Here is a 12,817-nt window from a genome sequence, read left to right on the forward strand (position 1 = left end):
TCAATGTCTATAACCATTATGCATTAGAAATGGAGGTAAACTTGTTTACTTTACCTGTAAATACAGGTTTGACAAAGTCATACATTGGTTTATAATATAGTCGCCTAATTTTGAGCAGTATGTTACTAAAGATTAATTTCAGACTTATAATATCAACAATCATCCTGTTGAGTTATGAGGCAATGAATACTGTCATTTGAATAATATATTCTCCACTCTTTACAATAGTAATAAATCAAATAGCTTGTTCAGTACTGGTAAAACAGGTATTGCAAAAAAAAAATCTCTGCAAGTCATATGCAAACAATGACTGGTATAGGATAATTCAGCTTTGCTCCACAGCCTTGACTTGCTCAGTCTAAATTATCCATTAGTTATTTGCCACTGATGTGGATTTATTACTGTGGCCATTATTCACTCTTCAATTTCTTAGTTTAGAAGAAATCTGTGAATATCAAATTTTCTATTTCTTGTCTTTTTTTATATATGAGAATAGATAACTGCTAGTTTCTTCATCAATAATTAATTAATCAAAGGTCTCAATTTATACCCAACTCTTAATTCACATTTGCTAACAAAAAATCACCACTTTTCCATAGAATTATTGCTAAAGAATAGTTGATGACAACTAACCTTTCTTGGCTTGCAGGAGGATTTCTTTGGTTGAATGAACATAGTTCTCATACTTGTTTTGCAAGACTGTTGCTGATTCCCTCACTTCTTGCAGGATAACACCATCTGACTGTATGTGTATATGCAAAAACAAAACACTCTTAACTATCCAAGTTCATTTATTTTTGAAACTTGCAGAATATAAAATTTGGGTTATCCAACATGCAGCAATTATAAACTTTCATTTCTAAAGTAAATGCAGGGCGGGATGGCGAAGGGGGAAGAGAAGATTTTGAGCGGGGGGGGGCGGAGGAAGAGATTGAGAGAGAGGGGGGAGGGAGGGAGGGATACACCAAATCGAATAATGTTTCTTTAGTCAATATTCACCAAGCATTTTAAAGAAAGAAATTAAAAATTGTAATTGGTTCTAGACTTTCATTCTAATTGACAAACAGCCCTGCAGTTCGGAAAGGGTTAACTAAACAAGGAGTGTTTCAGTGAGAAATAATGGATGGGTTTATAACAGATTCAATAGCAAGAAAATGACAGAATAATCACAAAGGGGCACGGAGGTTAATCCCTTCAATATTACTGAAAAGAAATAATATAATGTAGCTAAAGATCACATTGAATAAGACAGCTTGGTGTTATTTGTGGACCGCAACAGCTCCCACCCAGTGTCTCTCTTGCAATTTCTCAGCTTTTAATATGAATGTCAAATTACTTTTTAAAGGATGATTGACCTTTCCCTGAGGACCCAGCGTCATGTTATTAAAGGAATAAAAAATTTTAATAATGGAAGGTATGTGTTTTCTTTCCTTTTTACTGTTTAAAATTAATGAGAAAGTGTAACAGTTGCTGGCATGAGATTGAACTCAGCAGCCAGTACCAAATAAGAGTGGAAATCCTTCTGAGCACTGAACAAACACAGATTCGGCTGCTGATCCCCGAGCTGGATATTGTATACAATGTGTTACACGCCTTCGAATAGATCAGGGGGGCTGACTGGTGGAAAGGTCTTAGATTTCTAATAACCACTTTTATATTGAAGATGGCCTCCATCAAGAGCTAAGAGCTTACTGTGGATTCCAGCAGAAATTGGGTCTAATCAGAGACTTGCAAGTGATATTTGTCTGGGATATGGAGTGGGATTTAAACCTTTCACACACAGTATAAGACTGGATAGTAACAATAACTGTTCAATTTTAATGAGTCTGAAGAAAACACAATCACCTTTAACATGAGTTGCTACATAGTACTTTGATCAATCACATATACATCATGACTTACAAAACACATCTATTATGGCCTGGTTATAATAGTTTTTCATTTTATGAAAATCAGAATTACATTTCACGTGATCCTATCAATACTGTAATTAGAAAGAATAAAGTTAAGATGCATATGCTTTCTCCCTCCTCCACTACAATCCTTTGCCTAAGGAAAGCTTATGTAAAATTAATCTGTTCTCATTTTGGACACAAAATCTTAAAATAATCATTACGACAGGTCGAGTGATCATATTTGTCCATGTTTCAGTAAAAGGTGCAAGATGGACCACTAGCTCCTGTTGCCTTGTGGATATAGGCGCCGCCTAGTGTGGTACTAAACTAACAATATTAAGTCCCATAGATCAGAAGGTCCCAGGTCTGACCTCATGACTGTGCTGTTAGTGGATTTCATCCAATGCAATAAGGTTACAATTTCACAACCCCCCTCGTGGTGGAGAGAAGGGAAATAAACATTGGCTTGCTAGATTGCTTATGGAATCTATGTGGAAGTTGGGCAAGTTTAGAAAAACACTTGGCTGCAATACCCATTTTGGTTGCTAAGTTTTCTAATTTTTAGACCATAGTGCATAAAGAATATTAGGGTTACCCAGCACCTGTGCAACCCTAAACCCTGTGCCAAATCAGCAGTCTCAAGCAGAAGAGCCACTTCTTTCCCCAACAGTGCAACAGTGATTGGAACTGAACAGAGGAGGAAGATCACAGATTCAAAGCTGCAGCTTAGTCACATGTGCAAATCAACACAACTCACTATCTCAACATGGAAATATAGAAAAGGAAGCCTGTTTTAGTTTTAAATTTTGAACTTCCATTCTTTATTTCAAACACAGCTTAATGTATTCAAATAAGTAATGCTCCACCCCAGTTATTTTAACACTTGCTGGAAAATTTAGTACAACATTAATAGGGCAGTTAAACTATATACTGTGCTCTTAGGCGTGATGTAGCTTATACAAGAAACACACCATTTCAACTGCACAATGCTAATATAACAATTTACATTTTATGCATCAGTGCAGCTTTAGCTTGTTGAACTGTTGTACTGCAATTTTATATTTTTCCAAATGGTGAATAGATCTCCTATTGTTTAAAGTTAAACTTTCAGACAAATGAACAACTTACACCAGGAGGCCAGTGAACAAAGCATCTCATGTATGTTTAAATATGAGTGCACTGAACTTTTTAATGCCCAATAGAAAGTGATGCAAGAAGACAGCATAATGGCTCACCCTCCTGGAGGGGTAGGGACATATCATTCTCAGACTAGCAAAGAACAGTGAATGAACAGTGTGGAAAAATCATAACTAAACATCAGTGTCTTACAAATTAACACTGCAGCAAATTAGTATACTTAGGCATGTTCAACAGTAGGAACAGAGGACTTGCATTTAACTTGGTGAAAAACCATTTAAAAAAATCTTCATTGGAAAAAATTGTATTAAAAATGTTTATTATAATGAGAAATCCATTATTGGAACTATCTATTAGAGAAAGTAGTGGAGACAGAATAGGAGGCTGGACGTGATAATAAAAGATTTGTTGTATGAAAGCTTTGATGGGACTGAATTACATTTGTTAATCCATGAAGTATTGTGTGATTTTCAGACTGCTCATTTGTACAAAAAGCAAAACTGATGTCAAACAATACTTCCAATATAAACATACCACCAGATCCCACAAGTCTCAGGTGCAATTTAAGGTCCATGAGAATAACTCAAATAGTTACCCTTAGGGGATTTTCACAGTAACGTAATTGCAATGTTGATATAAGCCTACTTGTGACACTAATAAATAAACTTTTACAGGATTTTCAAAACCGTTTTAAATAAAAAGTGAAGTATTTAGAAATTATAAGACCATAAGGTATAGGAGTAGAATTAGGCCACTTGGCCCATTGAGTCTGCTCCGTCATTCAGTCATGGCTGATATTTTTCTCATCCCCATTCTCCTGCCTTTTCCCCATAACCCCTGGTCCCCTTATCTTTCCCTCTTTATACTCAGTGACAGCATTAGGCACTCTATATGCAGTAGGGCATAGTTAGAAATTCTCCAAATTCAGGCTCTGAAAACGGCCCTTTTTCCAGTTTGATACCTCTGCAAGGATGATAGTATAGAGTTTGACAGAATAAGGTTACTCAATTAATGCAGATTAATTTAGACATTTTATAAGGCACCACATTAACTATAGTAATCATGTCAGATTATGTTGTAACAGGTCTAGTAACAACAAAACTAAACAGAGAGAAAAGGTTGAAAATCTGTGCCAGTGTTCCCATAATGCACAGGAATAACCCACAATCACCTCATGGAGCTACTGACATTACTGCCTCCCCAGTAAATGTGGAAACAAAAAAATAATTCAAATTATTTTTTGAAAAGTAGTTAGCAGCTTTTGAAATCATGAATATGATCTATTCTGTTATCCAAATCTTTTGTCTTGTTTAGTTTAATTAGTTGCCTACTGTCCCTTCAAGAGTGTTTTCTGGCAATATTATGATATATGACATAACAATGAATTATAATCCATTAAAAGCTAATTAATCATTAAAAATGCAATTGATTTGAACATTTATGAATGTTCTTTTCTCAGGAAATGTAAATTTCTGAAGAAATCTCAGGAAAATGCAAATACAATTTCAGTAACACACCAGGTTTTGAAATGTAGGATATCACCTTATCGCAGTGCATGATGCTAGGGGCACACCTAACCAGGAAATGAAGCAGTACCATTTGATGGTTTAATGTATCCAGATACTCAATTTGTCATTTCATCAATCAATATAACATTCAATTATAAAAAGAATCAGTTGATATCTGCTTAATGTAGCAGGCCCAGCCCAGCTGCTCTAGATATCGAACTCCAGCAGTGCACATTAAATGCTGGGGAGGCAAGTGACAGCAGCCCACGAATTAAAGTCTGAAGCTTAATTTCTCAGAAAAACTTGAGTAATTAAAGTAATACAGGTCTGAACTTTGCAGTACTGAGGGTGTGAACTATAATTCAATGTGTTATAGGAACATGTTATAAACTACTGTTGTTTTTGACTTCTCAATAAAGATCAAATTTTAGCCTTTTAAATAGATTTTTCGTATTGAATAGAAGAACTTAGATTACTCAAAATTATGTCAGGACATTATCGTGGAACAAATTAGGTTGGCCAATGTTAATTCATCTCAATTTACCAAGGCTCCAAAAAATATCTGTACTATGGATTACGTTTCCAAAAAAAAAACAAAGAATTTTCCTTTCCAATTGATATTTGATCCTACTAATGCATCAAGTAGACTTTGTCACCGATACAGTAAATATATTATGAAGAAACCAAGAAAGCACAGGAAAAGGAAAGATCATTAGACCCAAAAGATGCTCCCTTTACAGCCCAGAGATAAATTGTCCCATCATATACTTCATCGAATAAGGGTAAAGTCATCTCTTAAGCAAAAATGAATGCCCATACGAGTTTGGAAAATTGGCACTGTAGTGATGCGGCATTATATCTGACTGTGTATGCTCCAAGTCAAGTTCCCTGTTGGTAGTGCAAGATTGTTCTGAACTTAAATCTTCTATATAGAAGTTCTGCGGTCTTCTTTCTGACCTCTAAAATAATTTCATTTGTCTGAAATCTCTAGAACGTTCACAACCTTAATATTTAACTATGGCCTACTGTTTCCAGAACCAAACTTGCTGTGCAAAAATCTGTGCATTTAATATTTGATCATCTCTTGTTTCTTATCACAGTAACTTTCAGATTCAACTGCTCTCATCTGGCCTTTTCTATTACTTTTCTCTCCAAAATGCAATTTCATCATAGGATGGATATTCCACTACATCACAAGGCTGAAGGAGAGAAGAATTCTCTAGTCCAATTAAAGCTTCTTAAATTTTGAATGCATGTCTGTCAGCTCCTTACTTGCCAGATTAGATTGAATATTATCAATGCATCTCACCATTTTGAACACATGATTCATATCTGTCCCAACCATCCTCTTTGCTCCACTGAAAATAAGAGTATTGAGCTTTTTTTTCCCCAGAACTTAAGAATCCCTAGTTACTGAATCATGCCTATGGCTCTTTTCCAATGGATCAATAACCTTAAGAAGATAGGGGGCAGACTTTTCTGACCGCATTTGCCCCAAAGCCAGAAAATCCTGGCTGAGGTCAACAGACTTTTGCACCGTCCATGTCCCATCCGCTACAATTCCCACGGTGGGCGGGACGGGAAATTTCACCCAGGGCATCCAAAAAGGGATGCATACAAGGAATTTAATAATTTTAAAAGATCAATAAGCAATAGTGGAGGAAACAACTTGTACTCATCAGCATTATTCTCAAACAGAAGAATCCGATAATATTTTTGTACTGACTTTAATACTTGGGAATCCTATTTAGTAAGAGTGAGTAAAATAACGTACATGGTTTTTGCTACACAATGAAGTTTAATACTTGCAGATTCGCAATGCCAGACAAATCTATAAAATGTAGTTCAAATAGTTTGTGGCACCTGGTTACACTACATGAAGTTCATAGAAATAAATGATGAGTTAGACAATTAAAAGTTAACAAGTTTCTTAAATGGGTTTTTCTTGTCCTAAATATTTGCAAGATTGCATTTCCAAGAAAAAAAAAATCCCAGGTGACAAGGAAAGAATGGCAGCAGTAACCAGCAGACACAAACACAACTACCACTTATGAATGGAGTAAAGATTTTCTTATAGGGAAATGCAACTCCAAGGGCAAGCACTTGGAAGTACTTATCCCTAGATGGGTTCCTGGTATTACTATGATTTCCCTACAAATTGGTTTTTAAAATAATCGCCTTTTAATTGCTCCTCTGTAGAGTCCTGAAGGTAAGCCATTTGCTGTGGAAAACAATGAAGCGGACGTAATCGAGTGATGTCAGCCAAAGGGATTCCTGCCGAGCATGCCTGTGTCTTCAGTCTGTTTCTTTCTCCATTCTGGCGACTGAGAAACATTGTTTTTGAAAAAGAGAGAAAAATGCCAAAGAAATTGGAAAAACAGGATTTCTGCTCACGATTCCTCATACACTGGAGTTTCTAGTCACAGCTGTTCTTTATCTGAGGGTGTGGGGCCGAGGACAGGAATTCATAAATACAGGATTGGAAATGGAGCAGTAATCAGCCCAGGCAGCACTCATGTAGTGCCATCACAGAGCAACTTTGGCAGAAGTACCAGCCTGCTTGCCCACCCACCATTTTGTAGACCAATTGAGTAGTGTGTAATGGAAAAATGTGTACTTAAAATGTGTATGTAAAGGTATTGTTTGGTGTAGGAACACAAACTTCTATCCTAATAGATGTGCAGTGCAAATCTTCAGTCAAAGAATGATGACTGAAGTACTAAATATTTTCAAGTTACTTAACAGCCAAACAATCTTATCATTTCTTCATTTGTTTATCCTTGACACACCATAGTTAACACTTACACACTCATCTCTCACAGAGGGAGTACTTATCTGCCTGGAATACATGGCAAGGCTTAACACAGCAATATGGATCTCCAGGTCTTAATTTAACTATTAGATTAAGCAGGGAATAGTCTGAACCACCTGTCTGAAGCTTATCCATTATTAGCTAGTGGACAACCAGACATGGGGAAGATGTTTCCACTTATGGGGGGGGGGGGGTGTGGTGGTGGGGAATCAGAACTAGGGGCCATAAATATAAAATACTTGCCAGTGAATCCAACAGGCAATTCTGGGCGAACTCCTTTCCCTGAAGATTGGAGAACTGCATTGATGGATTTTAAAGAGAGAAGAGAAAGCACAAGAAATTCACAAATGGGGACATTTGCTGATCACTGTTTAGTTACATTTGTCGTTCCTCTGATAATGAAGCAATCTCTGCCTGAATGCAGCAAGGCCTTGACAACGTTCACTTCTGCTGTTATACACAGCAAGTAACATGTGTGCTACACAGGTGGTATGGCACCACAGTGGTTAGCACTGCTGCCTCACAGCTCCAGGGGCCTGGATTCAATTCCCAGCTTGGGTCACAGTTTGTTAGGTTTGCACATTCTCCCCATGTCTGCGTGGGTTTCCTCCAAGTGTTCCGGTTTTCTCCTACAGTCCAAAGATGTGCTGGTTAGGTGGACTGGCCGTGCTAAATTGCCCCATAGTGTCCCGGGATGTGTAGGTTAGAGAAATTAATGGGGTAAATATGTGGAGTTGTGGGGATAAGGCTCAGAGGTGATTGTTGTTGATGCAGACTTGATGGACCAAAAGGCCTCTTCCTGCACTATTTGGTTTCTATGGCTTCTACACAAATGCTAAGTCATGGCCCTCAGTAACAACAGTTTAACGATCTCTCTTTGATATTCAATGGTAATGCCATGTGAAATCCATCAACATCAAACGCCTGGGCATCATCTTTGACTAGAAATTTAACTGGACTAACTATATGAGTACTGTAACAGCAGGTCTAGGCCAGGTGTTCTGCAGCAAGTGGCTCACCTTGTGACTTTCCAAAACTTTTTGACAACTCCAAGGCACAAATCAGGAGTGTGGTGGAATACTTTCTTTCCACTTGTCTGGATGAGTGCAGCTCCAAAAAACTCAAGAAGCTTGACACCTTCCAGGACAAAACAACCTGCTTGATGGCACTCTATCCATCTTTTTATAAAAACATTCACATTCCTCCACCACTGATACAATGTAGTTGCAGTGTGCATCATCAACTTGATCCACTGCAGCAACTCTCCAAGACATTTTCAACATACCCATGACATCAACTACCAAGGGCAAGGGCAACAGGCATATGGGATTGCCACAATCTCCAAATCAAACAATATTTTGATTGAGAGATTATATCACTGTTCCTTCATTGTTCCTTTCCAACAGACTGTAGCAGTTGTAAGTCAGTTTACAATTGGACAACAAATGATGGCATTGTCAATGAAATTTAGTTCCCCGTTGGGTCAAATCCCTTTTCCATGTTGTAAATTCAATGTAATTACAATGTACTTCCAATTTCTTTATAGAGGTGTTCTGACTTTGGCACCACGTTAGGGTGCAAGTCAGCCAATCACTGAATCACTCTTTTTCAATATTTAAACTTCCATATGCAACGATTTGATACAATCCTAGCTCTTGAATTTTGATATAGAATAAACTTATTAGGTAACAACCTTCTGGTAGGCTTTGGGATAGGGGAAGAAACACCACAATCCAACAACAATGCACAGAAAATCAACAACTTTTTGCACATTAAGTAAAGAACCATTTTAGTCAAACTTCAATTGTTATGCGACTACACAGATCTAGTACAGGCTTACTGTTCGCTAAAGTGAAGGGCAGAACTCGAGCCAAGCGAACCAGCTTTCTCCATTTTCTAAACCAAGAAAACCACATTACACATGTTTGAAAAGGGGAGACAGGCACTGGGTATTATTTAAATATACTTAGTGCACATTCTGCCGTTGACAGCATACACATTTTTTACACATTATCTAATGCGCATCAAAGCATCAAGAGAGACCAGAGTTGCAGGTATGTGAGAAAGAACAGTAATTGTATTTACACACGGCCTTTCCATAACCTCAGAAGATTCCAAAGCAATTTACAGCCAATGGAGTTGGTTGTCACTGTTGTATTGTAGGAAATATGGCAGCAAGGCCTCACAAATAGCAGTGTAATAATGACCCGCAATGTTGTTGGTAAGGGATATTGGACAGGACACCAGAAATAACTCCCCTGCCCTTCTTTGAAGTAGTGCCGTGGGATCTGTTACATCCACCTGAGGGATTAGGCTTTTAGGGACAGGATTTTCCAGCCTTGCCCACTCTGAAACCAGAAAATCCTGCCCTTTCCATGGTCTGCCCCTCACCCACACTGATTTCCATGGTGGACAGAATTCTGGCCTTAATGTCTCATCCCAAAGACAGCACATCTGACAGTATCAGTGTAGATTTTGCGCTCAAGTGGTCTTGAATGCACAACCTTTTCAATGAGTGAGCTGCCATGTGAGCCATGGTTGACATCTTTATCTGCTCTTATACTTCCCAAATCAGTACATTTTGTTTGGAAAGAGCTGCATATTTTCTTATCCTTGGAGTGCATATTCCATTTAAATAATTCGGAAGCAAAAATAAAGGTTATTTATTCTCACATGTTCACGTCGAATTAACACACAAAACACATCACAGGTAAAGATAGTGCATTTTAAGATAATTATTCATTTCATCTCTGATTTATGATCCACCACATGGGAGGCCTACGGTTTCTTGCTTCTTGAATGGATTTGATAATTTAAAGTTGAAGTGAGGGTCTTGTAAATTGGGTTGTGAGGTATTTTGTAGTCAAATATCTAGGAGGTTGGTTCTCAGGTGGACTTTGAAACTCTAACAGAGTAAGTACTTTGGCCGCTTGATGACTTGCAGCTAATTAAGGAGTCTGGTTCTCAGAACGGCTGGTGACTGATGGTTCTTATGGATGCGTTGTGTTCTGGGAGTAGGGTGCAGTCGCTGATACTAGTTTTGATCACATCACCCCTGGATTAACCCTTCTGTGGCTCACTCTCACCTAGTCTGGTTTGGATGGGGGTAGCTATAAATGACATAATTGGAAGTTAATAGTGGCCATGGATTTTCGATCTTCCCCTTTTTCCAAATACGAAACGTGGCAACAGTCAGTCTGGAAACTCCATAGCATTTAAGTGTTGGCTCATCTTAAACAATAAGGCATGTGAATTCCACGTGGTCGTGAGGTATTCCCCTGAAACCCCCCCATATCCATATTTAATTATCAAGTCTCCAGAAAATGTTTAATGTCTTGTGATGTGAGTCAAAAAAAAATTACAGTTCATGGCAGTCATGTCAACAGCTTGTGTCCAATTTTTGGCTGGAAGTTCATAAAATACATACCTTTACTGGGCATACTCGGCTACAAAAGAAACATAAAACGTAATGGACTAAAAGTTGCAGTACATAGAAACTAGAAGCAGGAGTAGGCCGTTTGGTCCTTCAAGCCTTCATTATGTTCATGGCTGATCAAATTCAATATCCTGATCTCCACCAGCCCATATTCCTTTAGTACCAACAGCTATATCTCATCTCTTCTTGAAATTACACAAAGTTTTGGCCTCAACTACTTTCTGTGGTAGTGAATTCCACATGTTCACCAACCTCAATTTCTCCTCACCTCAGTTCTAAAAGATTTTTCCCTTATCCTCAAATTACGACCCCTAGTTCTGGACTCCCCCACTGTTGGGAATACTCTTTCTGAGCCTACTTTGTATAGCCCTGTTAGAATTTTAAACTCCAATGAATACAATTCTAACCGACTTAGTCTTTTCTCAGTTTACATCCCATCTGATGCGACGTGAAGATCGTGCTGGACGAAATACACACCACCACAAACAGCCTTGAGACGAAACATCCCGAGGTTCGGGATGCAGCAGGCGACGGTGCAGAGGGACCTCGGGGTCCTTGTGCATGAGTCGCAAAAACCCAGCCTGCAGGTGCAGCAGGTGGTCAGGAAGGCTAATGGGATGCTGGCCTTCATAGCGAGGGGGATTGAATATAAAAGTAGGGAGGTCTTGCTGCAGCTGTATAGGGCATTGGTGAGGCCGCAGCTGGAGTACTGTGTGCAGTTTTGGTCGCCACACGGATATTTTGGCCTTGGAGGGAGTGCAGAGGAGGTTTACTAGGCTGATACCAGAGTTGAGGGGATTGAGCTATGAGGAGAGGCTGCATAAACCAGGCTTGTACTCGTTAGAGTTTAGAAGAATGAGGGGAGATCTCATTGAGACATATAAGATGATGAATGGGATGGATAGGATAGAGGTGGAGAGACTCTTCCCGCTCAGAAAGGACAGTAGGATTAGGGGGCACAGCCTCAAGATAAAGGGGGGGGGGCGGGGCCTGTTTAGAACGGAGTTGAGGAGGAACTTCTTCACTCAAAGAGTGGTGAATCTCTGGAATTCTCTGCCCATTGAAGTGGTGGAGGCTGCCTCGCTAAATATTTTTAAGACGCGGGTTGATGGGCTTTTGATAAGCGAGGGGATTAAGGGTTATGGGGAGAGGGCGGGAATGTGGAACTGAGCCACGACAGATCAGCCATGACCTTATTGAATGGCGGGGCAGGCTAGATGGCCTACTCCTGCTCCTATTTTTTAATGTTCTTTATGTTCTTATGTTCATCGTGGTCGAGGACTTCAATCAGGCCAAGCTCAAGGGTGTATTAACAAGTTAGCACCAACATGTCTCCTGTTCCACCAGAGGCCCAAACATCCTAGACCACTGTGACACAAATATCAAACATGCCTACCACTCTAACACCCATCCACACTTTGGGAAAACAGATCACAAGGCTGTGCTTCTGCTCCTAGCTTACAAGCAAAAATTGAAGCAGGAGACTCTGTCAGAGAAAGTCATGCAGTGTTGGCCTGAAGAATCAGATGATCTCCTATGGGACTGTTTAGAGTCAATGGACTGGTCAGTATTTAAAAACTCTGCAACCAGCCTGAACGAGTGAGCCACTACAACAACTGACTTCATTAGTAAGTGTGTAGAAGACTGTGTGCCAAAGAAGCAAATCTGCATGTTTCCCAACCCAGAAACCACAGATGAACAGAGATATCCACTGCTTGCTGAAGTCTAGATCTGAGGTGTTCAAGTCAGGTGACCCTGACCTATACAAGAAAGCCAGGTATGATCTAAGGAGATCCATCAAAAGATGCCAAAAAGACAGTATGGGACCAAGCTAGAGTCTCAGGCAAGACATATGGAACCCCACCAACAATGGCAAGATCTGCAAGAAGTACCAGGCTACAAGATGAAGGCATGTAAAATCGCCAGCTCCAATGCAACCCTCTCTGATGAGCTCATTGCATTCTATGTCCGTTTTGAGCAAGAGGTCAGACAGCACGCCATCCACCCTGGAAGCCTCAGATGAACCTGT

The 12,817-nt window shown here is 39.3% G+C and overlaps 1 protein-coding gene across 1 annotated transcript in view; it reads right to left on the reverse strand.

Annotated features, from left to right (window-relative positions):
* Positions 1-12,817, reverse strand: part of ddx31 (DEAD (Asp-Glu-Ala-Asp) box polypeptide 31) — a 120,724-nt gene that overhangs the window by 46,154 nt on the left and 61,753 nt on the right. The window contains exon 18 of the mRNA XM_080211965.1: positions 634-742. Within this exon, the coding sequence (XP_080068091.1) occupies positions 634-742 (109 nt within the window). The remainder of the gene's footprint in view (positions 1-633; positions 743-12,817) is intronic.

This window comes from Carcharhinus amblyrhynchos, chromosome 25 (assembly GCF_965287045.1).
Source record: "Carcharhinus amblyrhynchos chromosome 25, sCarAmb.v2.hapA, whole genome shotgun sequence".
Lineage (NCBI taxonomy): Eukaryota > Metazoa > Chordata > Chondrichthyes > Carcharhiniformes > Carcharhinidae > Carcharhinus > Carcharhinus amblyrhynchos.